We start from the raw sequence: 20,231 nt of genomic DNA on the forward strand, positions 1-20,231 counted from the left end.
TATAATGTTAACTTCAAAATTCATATAATACTAAAAGTAATTTAAATATGTGGTAGCATTGGATCTGGACGGGAAGGATAACTCTTGGAGTTGGAAGGGGTGTGTCGCGATTCTGCAGGTTCGTGCATCTGAGTGTTTCATATCGCATATCGTTACAGCCTTAGAATATTAAGTTCTACTACTGTATAGCTATTTTGGTGAAAGTAACTCAAAAGTAGCCTAATACAGGAGTAATGTAACGCATTACAATTCTAAGACAGTAATATTGTAAGGTAATGAATTACTTTTAAATAACAGTAACAAGTAATGTATAATGTATTACAGTTTGGAAGTAACTTGCACAACACTGATTATAATAGTAGTATATCATTGCCTTAGAGTTATGCAAAGCCAATGCAAAGGTGTTTTACTTTCTGTAAATCCCTTCAGCTGTCAGTATATTAATGTGTGTAGTTTGTGTGATTGTGCTGGTACCTGGGAAGGTGTTGTTAATCTGCTGTGTGATGTCAGAGGTGCTGCTACTGCGGGCCAGAGGACTGTCTCCGTCCCCCATCTCACACTCTGACAGCTGACACTCCTCCACGTCTAGCGGACAAAACAGACACACTGTCAGCAATACTGCACCTCATACAATCACCATGTGTATTAGAGATCACAAGAAAACAATTATATACATTGTACATTTTATTTATTTTCATACTAATAGGGAATAATTGAAGTTTGCTACAGGCAGTTCTGAGGGCACTAATGGAAAACATTTTTTTTTACTTCGTATTTGCACATTGATGGAAATAAAGTAACAGAGTTGCATAATATTATTTATTTGCAGATTTCCGTGTGCTCTGCAAGGTTTTCAAACTCACTGGCTGTCTACACAGTTTGTATGCTTCTGCAAACAAGCTAAAGTTACTAGATGCTCCACATGCTTAAGGATACTTTAATTGAATCTGTGAATAAAGCATGAATGAAGTGAGCGAGTGTTTCCATCAGTGCTCTCAGCATTGTCTGGAATGAAAATAAACAATGTCCTTATAAAAACATGCATACAATGAATTATCTGCCTTTTTCCTGACAAAGCTAAATCTTAAATGAAAGCAAATGACAGCAAGATGGAACACGGGAAAAGAAAGCTCTGTGAGAGAGGAAAAGGGAAGTTACCTGAGAGTCTGTGAGAGCAGTGAGAGTTGTGAGAGATACCAGGTAAGAAAGAGCTGACAGTGTGGAGGAGCATGGGCACACTCTTAGTGGCCGGCAAAGCCTCGCAAAGAAGCACACAGTTGCTGATAGACTGACTTCGCTTAGCTGCCCACAGAAGCAGGGAAAGAGAGCGCAGGGGAGAGAAAGAGAAAGACAGAGAGACAGGGAAACAAATCAATTGCATTCTACAGCTGTGGTAAAAGCCAGACAATTTATTAAAGTTGAAGTGTGTAATTTATGTGCCAACAAAGAGACCATTGAACAACCAAACTCACATTAATAGACCTTAATATGCATCAGAGAAACAAGCGCACAGACATCTTTAGAATAGCTTTTTTAATGTCCGTTTTTGTGGTAGCTCTGTATATTGCTATGGCATCGCTGTCGAAGAGTAATAAGCTGGTGAAGTTGATTTACTTATTGTAGAGTTAACGAAAGTGATCATGAGCGTTGTAATATTTGAAGCAGATGTCATAATAGATGTAGACCGGGAAGATTTTAAAACGGGCCGTTCATTCATAAATCTGCAAGATCTTACCTCTATGCTGTGAAGTTTTGATGTAGTTTTGTAGCATTTTAGCACTTTTAATTCCAACGTCTTCCAACGGGAGGGGGGGGTGGGGTGGGGGAGGGGTGTTAAATATATAGAATAAGGTAAAAACTATCTCAAGATTTTTAATATACGAAATAAAACACATCAGTAATTGCATCAGTAAATATATCAGTAATTTTTCAAAATATAAATTAACTAGCTAGTCATGACCCGAAACCAAAACCATATTGCTGCAAATTTGTTGTGCAACTAATTTGTTGTTAATGATGTCACGCATGTAGTGGAATAATATTTTATTTTACTTAATCCGTTTGAGTTCGAATTGAGGATTTAGATTTTTTGCTATAAATTACAAGGTCAGACTGGAAATGATCTTAGTAGAGTCACGCGCAGTGGTGGAAAGTAACGAATTACATTTACTCGCGTTACGTAATTGAGTCGTTTTTTTGTGTGCTTCTACTTTTTTAAGTAGTTTTTAAAATCTGTAATTTTACTTTTACTTAAGTACGTTTTGTTTGAAGTATTGCACTTCGCTACATTTGAAATCATATCCGTTACTGAGTAAAAAATAATAATACACTGCCTTCACACTCCGGAAACTACTGCATTGATGGGAGAACAAACACGCAAAAAACACGCAAAAAACACTCAAAAAAGGTGACGCAGACCCAGCTGAAGCTGAAAGCGAAGCACCCTCCAATTTTTATGAAGCGAATTATGGCCAGTATGGAACTAATTTGGATGTAGAAAAAAGTGTGGTTGTCCTCGAGGATAGATATCCAATTTGCAAAAAATGTGGACACAAAGTGGCTGCAAAAGGAGGATACATAGGACACCATCCCTCCTGCAGATAAAGGTATGTCCCGATTATAACGTAAGGCCGAATGATTTACGTGATGCAGAGGGAATCCCGGAATCCAGTCATGAAAATGGAATTTACATAACTCAGAAGATGTCACGTAAAACACGCAAAATGATGGATGGATGAATACATGGAAAGTAGAACTCTGCAAAAAAATCCAATCGCGACATGGTCTGTGAATATTTAAGAGCAAAAATACTGCTATGTAAATATATAACCTGCTTGTTCTGCATTTCTGTGAATCGGTGTGAATGAGCTGCTCCGCTTTGTCTACTACATACTCGTGGTGTTTTCAGCGTCTCACAAACAATTTGAGTACATGATGAATACATGAACATTTCCAGAGCTGCTCTAAGAGAACGCCTAATGAGCATTTTCATCATTATATTTGAGAAAAAACATTGTCAAATAGGCTTACACTTTGAAACAGGTCTTCACTACAACCCGTCAAAATAAAAGTTTGGTTTAACTAGGAGAAATTATCACAGAAATATATTACTTTTGTAGGCATACAATAGAATGTACTTCTCAAAATAATAACAATAACAACAACAATAATAATACAATTTATTTAAACATTAATTAAGGCATATATTTTTGTCCATGGTTTAATTTAGTAAATCTGTTTTTTGCAGCTCTTCCCCAAAAAATAAAAGGACACAAGTTTAAATTTTCATTTGATTGCCACCGATTTTGATAATATATTTGGATTAAATCATAAAACAAACATTAATTTTATGAATAAAATACATTTCATAGGACTATATTATTCTTAAAAAAAGTAATAAATTATTAATGTTAAAAATGAGTTGTTAATCTAATTCATTATCAATTATTGAATTTAATTGATTAGACATGTTCTATTTAAATTTTAATATACAAAACAAACAAATGGTTTCAAGTTTGTTATAATAAAAGCATTTGTTCAACCCCCCAAAAAACTGTTTTCTTTAATTTAACTGTCATTTTAACTGATGATAATAATAATAATAATAACCATAATTTAATAACACTGTTTATTTAATAATTGATTAATACTGTAAACCGTGATATTCTCTGAGACGTTATCATACTGTAAAAATCTCATACCATTACAACCCTACATGGGAGAGTCCCCCCACCCCACCCCTGCCCTGCAGTTAAAAAAGCAACTCAGTAACTTTTACTTGAGTAAATTTTAAATGAGCAACTTTTTACTTTTACTTGAGAAGATTTTTAGACCGGTTATTTTACTTGTACTTAAGTAAAATTTCATTGAAGTAGTAGTACTTTTACTTAAGTAAAATATTTTATTACTCTTTCCACCTCTGGTCACGCGACAAATGTGTAAGGGAGGCAGCACCTGTGTTAAAAACTGGTATAAGTGGTAAGCAAAGAAATCTGTGGAAGAGGGAAAGGCTGCCCTTCAAATTGGTGATATCATTGTACAGCATGGAAAAGGGGGTTTTGGGCTCAGTTTAGCTCCTCCTAAATGGCACAAGGCAGCTCAAAGGAGGAAGCTCATAGTCAACGAGATGCGAAAGCAGGAGGAGAGGATGAGGTGTATAAAGGCCATTTTCCCAGGCCAAGCAGGGAGAGTGGATGAGATGGGAGAGTGTGGAACAACGCAAGATGGGCTGGCAAGACCTTTGGTCAATGGAAAGAGAGTAGGATCAGTTTCCTTATCAGGTCAACATATGATGTTCTCCGATCACCGCAGAACCTAAACCTCTAGGTAGGAGAGGATCCCTCTTGTCCTTTGTGTTCATCACCTGCCACATTAAGGCACATTTTGACAGGATGTAAGGTGGCTCTTAGCCAAGGTCGGTTTACTTGGCGCCATGACCAATTACTGCGATGTTTGGCTTTAGCATTGGAAGACAAGCGCAACATGACCAATAAGTTGCAACCTGTTCTAGCAAAACATTAAACACAGAAGACAATATTCCTCCGCCCAGGCGAGCAACCACCAAGAAAAGGTGTTAAAACCAATTCTCGCGCAGGACAACTGGAAGCTGCTAGGGACTGGAAAATGCTGGCTGATCTTGATCAACGGCTTATTTTTCCACCTGAGATTGCCACCACTAACCTCCAACCAGATATTGTTTTGTGGTCTGGATCAGCACGCATTGTTCAACTGATAGAGTTAACAGTGCCATGGGAGGATGCGGTAGATGAGGCATATGAGAGGAAGAAACTGCGGTATGCTCAGATGGCCACTGAAGCAGAACAGCGAGGATGGAGAGTCCGGGTTTATCCAGTGGAAGTGGGTTGTCGAAGATTTGTGGCACACTCTACAACCCGGTTCCTTAGAGACCTCGGATTCAGTGGCCAAGAGTTGCATCGCACAGTAAAGAACTTATCTGAAGCAGCAGAGAGGAGCAGCAACTGGCTGTGGTTGAGACGGAAAGATTCTGGCTGGCTGTGTACAGGCCGCCACGCTACGGTTTGAAAGAATTCTTGAAAAACTCAAAGTGTCTGTTGGTTTAGTTGTATAGTTTGCATAGTAGTTACAGTTATTACGTCCTGTGTATTTTGCGTGAATGAGGATTGGTGTTTGGACAAATATTGTGTTTTGCGGTAGTATGCCATATGGAACCGTTGCCACTGACCTGCTTTAACGACGGCAGTGGGGCTCGACAGCCTTAGTCAAACGGGTTGGCGCGTATGGTCGGGTTGCGGAGAGATTGTGGCTAGATCACATGTGAACTACCAGGAAGGAGAAACCTCAGCAGCAGGAGGGATGTAAAGGTCAGTAAGCTGGGCTGAGTTGAGTGGGGGACGGAGGGGGACTCTGGGACGCCAGATCCCAGACGCCAGAGTCACTGGGACGCCAGAGTCACTGTCGAGCCCTCTTGAGGTGTCGTGGGCTAGTCGACGAAACACTGAGGACGGAAGGTGCCCACTTGAAGAACCTAGAGATGTTCCCTACTCAGCTCAATCCAGACGGTTGTCATGCTGATCCACTGGGGAGACCGCACTGTGGTTGCAGCCGTTGTGTGTGCTGACACGCCAAATACACTGCAGCCATTAACACCAGACAGAAGGAGGTTCACATCACCAGATGGAAAGAGGCGTAAATGGATGGAGAATCATAGGTTACTGTAAAGTTATGTCTTAGTTGGTGCTTATCTTGGCGAAAGAAGAGTACAAATCAGCATGAAGTTTTAACATCTACTCTTGTGTAATGGAAATCAAACAGATATGGCATCTGAAGACTAATTCTAATTTTTCTCAGTTATTTTTCTTTATTTCCAGATTCATTCATAGAATTGTTCTTATGCACTAGATCACGTACACACATGCACACTCTTCAAAAACAGCACTTTAAATCTCAAAGTTTACCATTGAAATGAAAAATATAGATTAAGTTGAACTTCAGCTTCTTCATTTTGCTCAAATTAAGTCATGCAAACAAGAAACTATGCTTCTAACCACAGGTCGAGAGAACTTCTCAATGCTGTTTGTGAATGTTCATTGGTACTTTGGTTTCGGGAAACACTGACTCGTTGAACTATGCTGATATCATCGACGAAATTGCGACCATAGTTGAATGCTTTTGGGAAACGCACCCCTGGTAATCTCATCTGCTCACTAGTTGCTTTCACAGCCTCATCGTGTTTACAATCGCGCTCTTGCAAACTATTCTAACTCGAACATTCAGGGAAAGAGTTGTTGCTGGTGACACTGAAGTCATGTGACCATGGTGTAGCTTGTTTACATCTTATGTTTAGATTTTTAGTTCTAGCGATTGGATTTTGGCTTCAAAATTTATTAAAGTTGTGTTCATGTGTGAAGATTATCATGATGAACAAAACTAGAATGCATCACATCTGGTCGTGCATACGGTTCAAATATTTCAACACAGCCGAAGCTCAAATTAGATCTGAAAATTCTACATTTGCATATTAGCATACTATTCTCCATTGGAAATGAATGACTTCGGTCTGTTATTCTTTGGAGATAGTGGAAAAGGTGATTAGAATGTCAGTCTGATGCGAGACATAAAACAGTCTACAACTACACAAACTGTCCATTAAAGAAAACAGTTGAACAACTTTTACCTTAGTGGAAAATAGAAAAAAAGCACAATATATTTTCTTCATGATTCTTCATGATTACTTTAACCAATAAGTCTTATTGGTTAAAGTAATACTACACCTTTCCTCTCCTAGAGCCTCAAGAACTAATATATCAGTCACGTCTATGAACTATCCAGGGACAAGAGGTTCTTCTAAGCCGAAGTATGAGAATCAGTAACAGTGAACGCCAATAAAAACACACAGACTAAAATATAGATTATGTTCCACGACCCCATGAAAGCATCACATCAAAGCACAATCTGAATTAATGCTGTAAGCGTTCTGTTCTGTAAAGAGCATTTTCACTAACCCGCATTGGTATTTTTAAGCTGAAGTCTAACAGAGGACACACTTTGAGGATTTCTAACCGTGGTCTCGTTCGGCTCTTGCCGTCCTTTGATATTCAATCCCCGAGCAGGAAATATGAATCACATTATTTCAAGTTTTCTCTGCCAGCTCTGATAAGACAAAATATTAGCATTGTGTTTTTTGGCCACTCCATGTCACGTCTGGAGAAGAGCCGTGAAAGCGGAGGGCTCTATTATTCCCTCTACGGTGCACTTTAATTACTGCCTTTTCTTTCAAGATTACATCGCTTTCACTGAGTTACCTATTTATGCATATTAATGAGCATTAATTACGCTCTTAATGAAACTATCAAAAACAGGCAGGCAGTTTGATGAGGCGGCTCTCCTAACGAGCAGGACAGGACGCTGGGCCGTTTGAAGAACAATGTAGGAGAAATCCAATTAGGCAAAAGAAAAGGAGGGAATTTAAAGCCACGGCGTTTCATGTTTGCGCGCACACACACACACACACACACACACACACACACACACACACACACACACACACACACACACACACACACACACACACACACACACACACACACACACACACACGAGGATGTTTCTGGGGGCGGTGTGTGTGAGAGGGATCCTTCAGTCTCAAACACATCTGCTCCAAACTCAACAAGCTCTCCACTATAAAGAGATACAATCATCTCCAAACCAGGAGACAGTCAATGGAAAATGTGTCTGCGCATGTCCATGTAAGGAAACAAAGAAACAGAAAATTCATGCTAGAGTTGAGCTCTAATCAGGGGTTGAAGTGACTAGTTGATGTGTGTGTGTGTGTGTGTGTGTGTGTGTGTGTGTGTGTGTGTGTGTGTGTGTGTGTGTGTGTGTGTGTGTGTGTGTGTGTGTGTGTGTGTGTGTGTGCGTGTGTGTGTGTGTGTGTGTGTGTCAACTAGACTTGGATCACATGGGTTCAGCTGAACTTGTTGTATACATGGTACAATGGTACAATATAATCCTCAGTGAAGCTCCTTGCCCAATGTCATCTTTAGGGACCTATGATTTAAGCAATGCTGAAAATGCGGACAGAATCGCAGAATCCAGTCATTCGAATGCAATTTACAGTCTAACGCAGAATGTCGCGCAATTTGGCAAATTTTGTATAAATGTATTAAAAGCACAGCTGTACACTTAATCAAATTGTGATATGTCTGTGAATATTAAACTGCAAAAACAATATTTGTTTAAATATGAAGTCTGCATATTCTTGGAGATCTTGTGTGAATGAGCGGCACAGGTTTGTTATCTACAAATAATCAAGCTTGGAGAAATTGTGACAGAATGAACTATTGTCCAGTAGAATGTACTTCTCAAAGTAATAATAATATAATTTTTAGCAAAACTTTAAGGAACTTATTTAAGGAATATCAAAATGTTTTTTCCACGTTTTAATTTTTAACAGTACACCTCTGTTGTGCTGATCGTTTGCCAAAATATGAATAATTATAATAATAATTTAATTACATTTTAAAGGGTTAATTAAATTTTATTGTTATACCTTCATTTAATTACCACAGTTTTTGATAATAAATTTGTATTAAATAACAAATCCAGAAAAAAATTAAAGCCAGCACAATTTTTTTTTGTCGTATTATTATAAAATTTTTTTAAAACAAACTTTAATAAACTATTATAATGTTGATTTGACATGCTTTTTGATCATTACAATGTAATTAAACCATTAAAACAGAATCTATAAGAATTAAAACATTTTTGGACATAAAACATAACAAACAGATTTCATAAGGACCTAAAAACGTTTAATAAAATGCTGTTAAATTGTATTTTAATGATCAATTAGACACGCTTTTTGATGACAAACGTTTTTTTGTTTTTACCATTAAAATTGAAAACAGAAATATTGAAATAATTTTTTTTTTAAACAAAACAAAACAAATACAGAATTTGGGATAAAATAAAACGATTTGAATAAAACAATTTTAAAAAATGATTTCATAGAGCCCTACATGGATTCATGCAAAAAGATATTATCAAACCACTATGCAGACAGCTGAGACGGACTGAGCTCATGAGTCCTGAAGCTAGTTCTGACCTGAAGCTTTCTGCCTGACGTTGTTGCGAGCTTTCTCCACCGCAGGAGCTCCAGTGGTGGTGGCGCTGCGAAACCTCATGGGCTCCTGAGTGCCGCTCTGCTCTTCAGAGTTCCTCCAGCTCAAAGAGAAGGACTGCGCGGTATCTGCAGACTTCTGTGAGTCCTGCATCACTCCTGGAACACACACACACACACACACACACACACGTTGGCGTTTCATGTTTTATAGGGACATTCCATAAACAATGATTTTTATAAACTCTATATAATATCCCCTAAACCTACCAATCACAGAAAACTTTCTGCATTTTATATATATATAAAAAAACATCACTAAGTATGATTTATAAGCTGTTTTCCTCGTGGGGGACCAAGAAAATTTCACAAGGACAAGGAATTTTGGATATTGCCATCTTTCCATTTTATATTTGTTTAACCACAAAGTTACCTTAAAATGCTGTTCACAAACCACTTTTTATAACATATTTCTGAGTAAAAGACATTCCATTTAAAATGAAGGAGTTGAAAAATAAGAGTTAATTGACCAAAAGGAAAGCCTGTGCCATTTTAGAGGAAATACATTAATGTTATACAATATATGTTATACAATAAATAGTGTCAAATATAGTCAAAACTAGTGACGTGCACAAGTGAGGTCTGTTTCACACTAGACATAAGTAGAGCATAACAAACGAATATTTTTCAGTGACCATGGTAATAGGTCAAAGCATTTACACTGCATGCTGACACACTGATGCATCGCACTGTTTTCGTGTCTTTTTTTTGCTGCATGACAGTGCATTAATTATGGTCAAAATAATGATGGGTTGACTTAGAAAAAGAAGCATTTTCATCAAGTGTGTAAGTGAAGTCTGATGTGTCTCACACAGTTGCTGTATGACTTTCAGCATTGGCTTAACAAACAAAAATCAAAAAACACTATTGTACTAGGGGTTGCAAAAACCACAAAAGCATCTCAAGTTGAAGACAGATGCAATCATAAAAACTACATGACACCGCATGTTATATGCTTTAATGTCATACACTACCAGTCAAAAGTTTGGAATAATTAAAATGTTTTTGATAAAAAATGTCAGTAATCTTGTGAAATATTATTACAATTTAAAATAACTGTTTTCTATGTGAATACATTTTACAATGTAATTTATCCTGTGATCAAAGCTGAATTTTCAACATCATTACTCCAGTCAGTGTCACATGATCCTCCAGAAATCATTCTAATATGATGATTTGATGCTCAACAAACATTTCTTATGATTGATCAATGATCATAGTTGTGCTGCTTAATATTTTAAGTAAATCATGATAGATTTTCTATAGTCAGCCTCAAGCTAAGATGCAGTTTTGCTTATTTTGAAAAAGAATATAAAAACATGATATCCTTTATAGACCGTTTTATAATGCACTGCCCTAATTAATGCATTATTAATGCATGTTGTTCATTTAATATTTGTGAGAAAACACTCATTTTAATTGTATAGTAATTCATAACGCAGGTGTTTGAGTACAAAACTCAAGCTACATTTTAGCTTCATCAGCCCGCCCAAATACACTCCATGTAGTTTACACACACACGCACACGCACACGCACACGCACACGCACACGCACACGCACACGCACACGCACACACACACACACACACACACCTCTGCCACGCTGCTTCTTTTTCTTTTGCTCTGAGAGTTTGTCGAGCGGAAGGTTGTGGAGGTCGAGACCGTAGACGTAACGGGCCAGCACTGCAGTGAGAGCGTCCATGATGCTGGCCCACTCAAACACCAGCTCCTCCCAGTGGCTGAGAGACGACAGCACAGCCAGCAGTTCGTCCCACAGCTCACGGGATATAAACACCGTCAGGTTGGCCCGCACCCACGCCACAAAGATTGTCTGCAAATGACAGCAGCACACAAATCAAACATCAGATACAGTCACAGCCAAACCACCATATCAACTATATCATCACAAGCACCACTAACAATCTAACACGTATGATGAAGGGGAAAATAGTCTTGCGCTTTTCAAAGATTTTACAGTTCTGTACTTGGTAAACCCTATAGGAAGACATCTTTAAGGAATTTTAGAATTAAAGAACATTATTTTGATGTTGAAATTCATTATTCAAATTGATTCTGCCAAGATATTACGACACAGGATAATAAACATCAAAAGACATACAATAACTGTTATGTTAATAACTCTCATACAGTACCAAAATTCCAGTAGTCGGTACCAATACCAGTAACATTTCACGGTTTTATGTACCAATGTCGGTACCACAGCAAAAACGGTTGGAACTATTTTACAATTTTATTTAACAAAAAATTTAATATTTCATGAGTTTAGTACTTACAAAGAAACATATTACATATTACAGAGAAAAAGTGGCAGATCTATTAGTTTGCATGCATTCTCCAAGACTTAATGCACAGATCTATTTTGAAACATACAGTATCAGACTGTTTTGTCCCGTATGCTATGGTTATGCCACTGTCAATCATTGCAGTTTCGGATTCAATCGCGCGTTTAAATACAACTGTAAATCCAGAAACTTTGCAGTGTGCTTAGAAGTATCAAAAACTAAACTTTTATTCAAATTGTACATGGGTTGAAAACAGAAAGCGAGCAAAGAATGCTCCCTTTATAATCACTGAAGCTGTCAATAACTTTTCAGCGCCTGCTCACTGAGATCTACACTCTTGTGAAAAGTCCCGCTGTAATCAAAAAAGCTGTCTACACTGCACAATGAATCTCTGATTTACATGGTGTTTAGACTTTGTTGGTAATAATGAAAAATTGCAGAACTCTAAAGCGTGTGGTGAAATAAAACCTTTTTTGAGCAATGTTGAGCTGATTCTGACTAACTTAAAAGTCTCTGAATGGTCATTGCGTTCCCACGCTCAACAGATATGTCTGTGATCGGCTACCATGATCAACACTTTTAAAAACACCTTGTAAATAGATACCTTAGAAGCTCTTCACAGATCACTTACACAGATACAAACGGTGGATCTATCAGCGGGCACTGAATATACCTGGTACTCTGTACTAGCAGTACTGAAGAAATGCTGGAATCACCACATATTTAAAATTTTAGTACTGATTTGATTATGCAAAATTTTTGCTGACAAAAAAAAAAATTCTGTCCAAGTAACACGGAGAACGAGTAAACGTGGTTCATTTACATATACTACCAACACTGTAACAATATAAAGCGGGTTGGAAATCGTAAAAGTTAATCGTGAAAAGTTATTCTTTAATCTCAAACTCACTTTGAAGAGGATGCTGGCCAGGCTGTGAGCGAACGTGTCTTTTCTTTGGTTCTCCTGTGGTCTCTTCATCACTGCCTCTGTGATCCTCAGCAACACCTGCAGTAACTGCTCCCTAAAACACCCAAAGCCTCAGTCAAGCGCTTTAGCACACACTATGCTCAGTTTTTCTGAATTTATAGTCAACCAGAGCTGCGCTCCATACAGACTGACCAGGTCTGGCGGTTCATGTTCTGCTCCATGATAATGTGCCGGTAGACGCTGAGCACAGCTCGGCACGCCTCCAACTGGTTCTCCAGCAGTTTGGGCACATCCTGACATGGCTCCAACAGGAACACGTTGGCGGAGTTTGTCAGGAAGACCTAAGAACACAACAAACAATTAACTCGCTCAAACAACACTGCCGGTCAGAAGTTCGGAATAATTAAGATGTCTTTGTGTTTGTGAAAAATAAAGTCTCCTGCTCACCAAGGCTGCATTTATTTGAATAAAAATGCAGCAAAACAGTGATATTGTGAAATATCATAAACATTTTAAATAATCTTTTTCTATTTTAAAATATTTTAAATTGTAATTTATTCCTGTGAATTTCCAGCATCATTATTCCAATCTTCAGTGTCACATGATACTTCAGAAATCATTTGAATATGCTGATTTGGTGATCAGTTATAATAAATTATTATTATTTGTTTTCAAATTTTAATCAATACTTTTTGTGGAAACAGGAATTTTATGGGATTCTTTAATGAATAAAATATGTATTTACTGTAAATAGAATTTATTTGCATATTATAGCATAGCATTTATGATCAATGGAAATCATTTGTAACATTATACATGTATTTACTTCCACCCTTGGTCAAATGAATGTGCCCTTGCTGAATAAACCTTTTTTTTTTCTTTTTCTAAATCTTACTTACTCCAAACTTTTGAATCGTAGTGTATCACAGTTTCTACAAAATTATGAAGCAGCACAACTGTTTTCAACTGATAATAATAGTCAGAAATATTTTTTGAGCATTAAATCAGCATATTATAATGATTTCTGAAGGATCATGTGACTGAGGACTGGAGTAAAAAAAAGTGCTGAAAATTCAGATTTAATCACAGGAATCAATTACATTGTAAAATATAGTAGAAAACATTAATATTCTAGAAAACTAAAATAAACTTTAATAAAAGTAGAAAATGTTTTATATTGTAATAATATTTTACAATATTCCTGTTTTTACTGTATTTTTGATCAAATAAATGACGCATTTGTCAGCATAAGAGACTTCTTTCAAAAAAAAAAACATAAAACATTTTCAAACTTTTGACCAGTAGTGTACATTGTGTATCTGCAGACAACATGAAACATTATTTTCAACACCTTTAACATCTGCCTGAAGCAAAATATCCAATCAGACATGGTAGTGTGAGAGTTGAGAGTGTGTGTGAGCACCTGCAGAGTGGACTGGACACCGGCCTTCACGTCCTGGTTCTGTTCTTCAGTAAGACAGCCTCTGCTGATGGCGCTGCTGAAGGAGTACGTGCGCCCCCAGCTGGACGATCGCTTGTGCCCATGAGGCTCCAACACCTGGAGGTTTAATACAGGACAGGTAAGAGGGATCAACTTTATCCATCAGCATGAACCGTGCGTGTGTGTGTGTAACCATGCCTCCACATGCACACTGTCCGTCTCTGAGACCAGCTGCTCTTCCTCTCCATCTTCCTCCTGGCTTGTCGTCTCAGGCTCAGCCATGAATGTGGGTTTATCCTGAAGAATCCACTTCCTGTAGACTTTGATCGCCTTGCGAGTGGCTGAGGCTTCACAGGACGGCAGCAGGAAAGCCTATGCAGTGAGACACACACACACACAAATGATGGACACTCACACAATTGTTACGGGCTTTCAAACTTTTTGATACCAAGGACTCCACGACATGTAAAATATTAAACAACATTTATACATGTTTCCAAAATGAAATAATGGGCTTTTATGTTGTTGTTTTTTTAATGTATTTACTTAAAGGGGTGGTAAAACACGATTTCACTTTTCTAACTTTAGCTAGTGTGTAATGTTGCTGTTTGAGCATAAACAACATCTGCAAAGTTACAGCGCTCAATGTTCAAAGGAAAGGGAGATATTTGCTTTTAAAAAAATCTATTTCTAAGGACTACAGCAAACGACCGGTTTTGGACTACACGACATTCCATGGGATATGTTGACGTCAGCATATCCCATTATTTACATAAACCCCTCCTCCGAGGAATACTTAATAAGCCGGGCAAGGCCATTTTATATTGCTGTTTTGGAGATGAGTTGTCGCAATGCCGTCGGAACACTGCTGTTATTTTCATCCGGATTGCAGGTACGCTTTGTTCAGCCTTCCTAGGGATGAGGGAGTTAGGGATCAATGGTTAATATTTATTTTTAACTCGGTCCCTCATAATTATGACCCAAATCTCGCTCTCTGTGCTGCACGTTACGGAGGAAAGCTTCCACAATCTTCGGGAGCTCAATGCAGGATATGCACATCGGCTTGTCCTGAAAGATGGAGCAGTTCCAACTTTAAGAACAGAAGCTTTCGTTTACGAGCCACAACCTGTAAGTATGATTTATTTTTCATCGATGTGTTTTCCTGTAATAGTTTTTATTGTTAATTGTAACTTTGTAGCAAGGAAGTAAACAAATGACAACGCTGTTTGGCTCTGCTGGTTTGTTAAATGCTCATTCATACTTAACGTTATCTGACAAACACCTAACGTTACAAACTTTTTTTTAAATCTCAACAGCGAACTTGGAATTAGTGTAAATTATTCTTTGATTAGAGCTTTTATGTTTATGTAACTTACTGCAGTAAAGCCAATGTTTAGTGTTCGTTTTGGGTTAATAGTTCTGGCGACAGATATTTGGCTTCAATCGTTCTAAAAATACAAAAGTAACGGTGGCATACAGTCAGAAACGATCACTATAGATCCGCAGTCTTTACTCAAAAAAATCCCTTTAAGGACTGTAGTATAATTTGTTAGAACAATTATATGAAATTCTTGTTTATGAAGCTTATTTTTTTGTAATTCTATAATAATTAGTACAATTAAATAACAGCGTATCTAAAAAGTAATGAGAGAACAACAAAAAACAAACCTTTCTGAAACGTCTTTAACAGCCGTTCTTGAACAGGTTCTGCCCGATAAATCTTCACTAACGTTTCCCCGGGTCCGATTGGTTTTATTGACGCCATTGTTTATAATACACCAAAGCAAAAAGTACCGTAAAGGTACGGGGCGTGACCTCTCCGGAAAACGTGAACTAGATGGTTAGCGAATCAGAACACACTGGGCCAGCTAACCAATCTGAGCCCATTGCGTAGTTTTGAGGGACTGGCTTCATAGAACCCGGAAACCATCAGACCGTTTTTACAAGGAGGGGCAGAGCAGTGTAGAATAAAGGTAAAATATATGAAAAATAATGCAATTTTTTAAAAAACGAACCATGAACACATGTTACAGTGCACCCCACAAACACAATCAAGCCTTCGAAAAAATGTGTTTTACCACCCCTTTAAATAAAAACAGAAAATCAAATATAACAGAAAACAGAAAATCAAATATATTCTTGAAGCTATTTAATTTCCCCACACATTTTCACAAAACTGCAAGAATACTTTTTTTTAATTATTATTATTATTAATTATGCACATTTCTTATTGTTAAAAAACTAAGGCTCTCAATTAATCTCATGACCAAACTAGAAAGGATAATGATTTATTTTGTTTCCTTTTTTTTTCAGTTTTTGTCTTTTTGTTCCAAATTTACCACATGCCCCTTTACATGGAAAACTCACTCTGGTCTATAACACATGTGCTTTCTGGATAAAATGCTTAAAAACTTTAAATATCATGTGACTACTACTATAATAGTGATTCTTTATTATGACTCAGATGAAAAATTTACTAACCAAATAAACAACTAAATCTGCTGAAACAAGTATTTTAACATGATGAACAGATTCTGGCCACAAGGTGGCAGCAAAAGACAGAGCATCTGAACAAGCTACATCACATTTTGTTATACAAATAAACAATTATGTATATTTTATACAGTGCCTCGAAAAAATGGACACATCTTTTTTTAATTCTAAAAAAGTATTAAAGTTATTAAACTAATAAAAATAGGTAACACTCTTTTACAGTGTTACATATATTATATGTACATATGTTACATGCATTTACTGTAGTAATAACAGTAAATTATGCATAACTACATACAACTAACCCTAAACCAAACCCTAACCCCCATAGAAAGTACACGTACTTGCATATTATTACACTGTAACAAAGACACCTTAAAATAAAGTGTAACCCAAAATGTTCAAGACAATTGCATCAAACGGAACTTATATTTTAACTGATAAAACACTACTGACAAACTGTTTCAATTTGTGATGTTATTACAACATGTTCATAGCTAATCTGATGAATGTGATGAACAACACCTTTGGTTACTGAGATATATTTTAAAGTTACTAGCCTATGTTTTTCCTCAAGAAATGTAAAACAGAATTCTATTAAATTTTCACTTTTAATAACATTTAAACAATAAAAAAAAATAATTAAAGATCTAATATGATGTGAATATGATAATATGATGGTTTGTGTTATGTCTCAACATGATACATATGTATTGTGCGGCAGTGGACGTGGTCTAAGAGGCCGATCTGATCACACTGTCTCTGACCTGATGGAAGACCTCGTTGACGAAATTGACATTGTCTCGTGTGGAGAGCAGGATGGACTGCACCATGTCGTAGACGCCTCGATGCTCCTCCTCGACGCTACACACACTGGAGTTGCTGCCTCTGCGATCAGACAGTGTGCTGCTGTTCGAGTGATTCTTCTCCTGCTCCACAGGACCGTTGGACTCAGAGTCTGCGCTCTTCTCCTGACTGATGCCGCCCGCAGTCACAGTCTGAACACCAATACATACATAACAGAGATCTTGCTCACATTAAACTATTTATACACATTCTATTATTAATACTTACTTAAGAATTAGTCTTAAGTGTTGAAAAATGTTTAAAAAAATAAAAATAAATGAATCACCATTTACTAGGAATTGGCCAACATTTCCCCCTCATGGTTACTGTCACAAGTTTGCACAAAGGTTATGAGTACGGAATTCTAGAAAAAGATACTTGGGATAGTTCACCCAAAAATGAAATTTCTGTCATCATTTACACTCAAGTTGTCCCAACCCTGTATGAATTTATTTCTTCTGTTGAACACAAAAGAATATATTTTGAAGAATATGGGTAACCAAACAGTTGATGGACCCCATTGACTTCCATAGTATTAAAAAAAAAGTCGTAAAAAAGTCGTAAAGTTTCCCTCTAAAGGAACAACTTATTGGCTCACACACCTCCAGAGGGTGTGACAGCTTCACAAGATCAACAAAGATCAGCTGGAGTCTCAACAAATTACATCAAGACAGTTTTATTCAATGGGCGAGACATGCAAGTATCAAACTGACATTACATTGAGTATCCCTACCCCTTTTAAAGATGGGCATGTTAGAACTTACCTGATGGGTTGCTCAAGGCCGTTGATCTGCTAAATTTTAAACAAAGCTATAACTTCTTGCTTTCCTGTATTCTGCTTCAGCTCACTTTCCCTTGCTACAGTAAACTGTATGAATGTACAGGTATGTGTGTGTGTATGTCAGATTAGACAGTGTTCAGTCTAGTTCATGTTTGCGTTACATGTAAAGTTGTTTGTGGTTCATGCTCATATACTGGAGTCCCTAATCATGCAGATTTTGGCTACATGCACTGAATAGTGCTGTACGGTAGGAAAGTTATTTCCCTTGCCCTGGATTATTTAATTTTTTTTCAGAATTAATAAATAATCAAAACTGAGCGTTCGCTGGATGAACATGTTAGTTGATTGTGGTATAATTCTGCTACATCAAGTTAATTCTATTAACTGATACAAATGTGTAATTAATTATGAGTTTTAATTAATTGTTCATAATTCCCTTTAGCTAATTTCCTACAGCAGATTTGGACTCGCTAGCATTCAAACGATACTCAACCCTTGCCGTGAGGCTATGTAACATGTCATATAATACATTTTGTCAATTGTTTTGTATTCTTAAGCACTCTCAAGTTTGTTGTCGCTCAAAACATATTCAATATTAATGGCATTTGTTTTTGGTGATATTTTTTAATTAATTTATTTCATTTTTGGAGCTTGACAGCGAGTAGTATTGAAAAGAACAGGTTAAAAATTCTGCTTATGTGTTTTTAAAACAAGGGAGTGAGTAAATTATGACAGAATTTTGGCTGAATTATGCCTATAATGAAGGTGCCAAAACAAGGTTAACTTTAGAAAAGTAGATTTCATTTGAGTGAGAATGCTGCCTCAGAAGTATCCATCCACGTTAGCGAGTAGACAGTGAGGGAAACCCACATGGTTTTTCCTTATCAAACTTCCTCTCACCTGGATTATTTTAGGAAGGACCTCTCCTCCATTCTTAGAGCTGCTCGTGGCCGAGTTCACATACTTCTTCTCCAGGAAGAAGTTAACAAGCCACGTGATGAAGGCCACGCGGGGAGCCAGATACTGATCCCTAGTGCAGTATGTACTCTCACTGTTGCGTGTCACTTGGATGTAGAGGGGCTTTGGTCTGTGAATGGGAAGATCTGAAAGACAGAGAGGGAAAATTATAACTAAAAATAAGGAATAACAACAGTGTTTCCAACTAACTGCCTAGACAGTTTCACAACGAACCAAAAATATTTTAACACTTCTCATAATAGAAGTGGTTAATCTCTTAACCAGAGCATATATCTGGAAGTTTGGTGTACGCTTTTATAGAGATTTGTTTCTTTAAAAGCATACTTTTTTAAAAGTTATACAGTACAGAAATGACTAGGGGTGTGACGAGACAGTTAGCTCACGAGATTGAGTTCACAGGAACGAGACGTTATACTGTTTGAAACTCTTTTCACATCCTGATAGCAATCAATAATTGATGTGGTCTAAAATATAAGACATGTACAATATCTTCTGTGGACGTCTCAGCACCAAAAAAGTTTGTCCAATCATTGCATTCGGCCCGACAGACAGTCAGCCACGACTGCGAAAAACAAACAACAGAGCCACCTTTTACAGTTCCTCCTGAACTAAAACAACGAGCTGGTGCTGCGTTCATGCCATGTCGTAACTGTTACGAGATGGAAACCTGTGACGTTCCACCCGGAGCTCATCACGTCCTCAGACTCGGATTTATGTGTTTCTATGTCAACACTATCAACGCCAAAATTAATCTGCAGCAGTCAGGTGGTACAAGTAAGAGCTTTAAAAGTTGTTTATGTTCATTAGTATTGTAATGTTATGTGCTTTGAGACATGAGGTAATTTAACGCAGTCTCTCATGATGCTTTGCAGAATCTGCTGTGTGAGCTCATGTGTTTCGGAGGAGACGGGCTCTGCTCTGAAGTGGGGGGTGGGATCTCATGCTTTCAGAGCTAAATAGCTATTGCTAAGCTCTCTGAAATTGCCTTCACTCCCTCTAACTGCAGCTTTCCCACTGCTGTCATTTTTGTTGCGTGTTTATTTTGTTATTGAGAGAAAAGCATGCTGCACCTATTTACATATTTATCTAAACGTCGCTCTCAGCAGCATGGACGGCGCCAAGATGTTTGTTAACAGCAAATCACTGCAAAGATATTTCCACTCCTTTTTACCCTTGAATGAAGAACGAAGAAGAACTTTGCCGTGAGTATATCAAGGCATTGAGTCACGCTCAGTTTCTTGTGCGTTACTCGCGTACGACTGTGAACACGAGCAAAAAGTTGCTGGCTGCAGTTCACTCGA

General features: G+C 37.5%; 1 protein-coding gene across 11 annotated transcripts in view; it reads right to left on the reverse strand.

Moving 5' to 3' along the window:
- Positions 1–20,231, reverse strand: part of ralgapa2 (Ral GTPase activating protein catalytic subunit alpha 2) — a 214,882-nt gene that overhangs the window by 96,846 nt on the left and 97,805 nt on the right. For 10 of the 11 annotated variants that reach the window (XM_077238633.1, XM_077238636.1, XM_077238642.1 and 7 more), the window contains exons 9-17: positions 18,853–19,055; positions 17,093–17,323; positions 14,031–14,204; positions 13,815–13,949; positions 12,584–12,732; positions 12,374–12,485; positions 10,754–10,991; positions 9,086–9,259; positions 475–585 (exon numbers count right to left, since the gene is read on the reverse strand). In XM_077238633.1, coding sequence (XP_077094748.1) covers positions 475–585; positions 9,086–9,259; positions 10,754–10,991; positions 12,374–12,485; positions 12,584–12,732; positions 13,815–13,949; positions 14,031–14,204; positions 17,093–17,323; positions 18,853–19,055 — 1,527 coding nt within the window. Of the gene's footprint in view, positions 1–474; positions 586–1,158; positions 1,303–9,085; positions 9,260–10,753; positions 10,992–12,373; positions 12,486–12,583; positions 12,733–13,814; positions 13,950–14,030; positions 14,205–17,092; positions 17,324–18,852; positions 19,056–20,231 lie in introns of all 11 variants that reach the window. The other variant, XM_077238643.1, reaches the window with a different exon arrangement.

Source organism: Siphateles boraxobius, unplaced genomic scaffold, assembly GCF_051911475.1.
Source record: "Siphateles boraxobius isolate OS27281-9 unplaced genomic scaffold, OSU_SipBor_1 22, whole genome shotgun sequence".
Classification (NCBI taxonomy): Eukaryota; Metazoa; Chordata; class Actinopteri; order Cypriniformes; family Leuciscidae; genus Siphateles; species Siphateles boraxobius.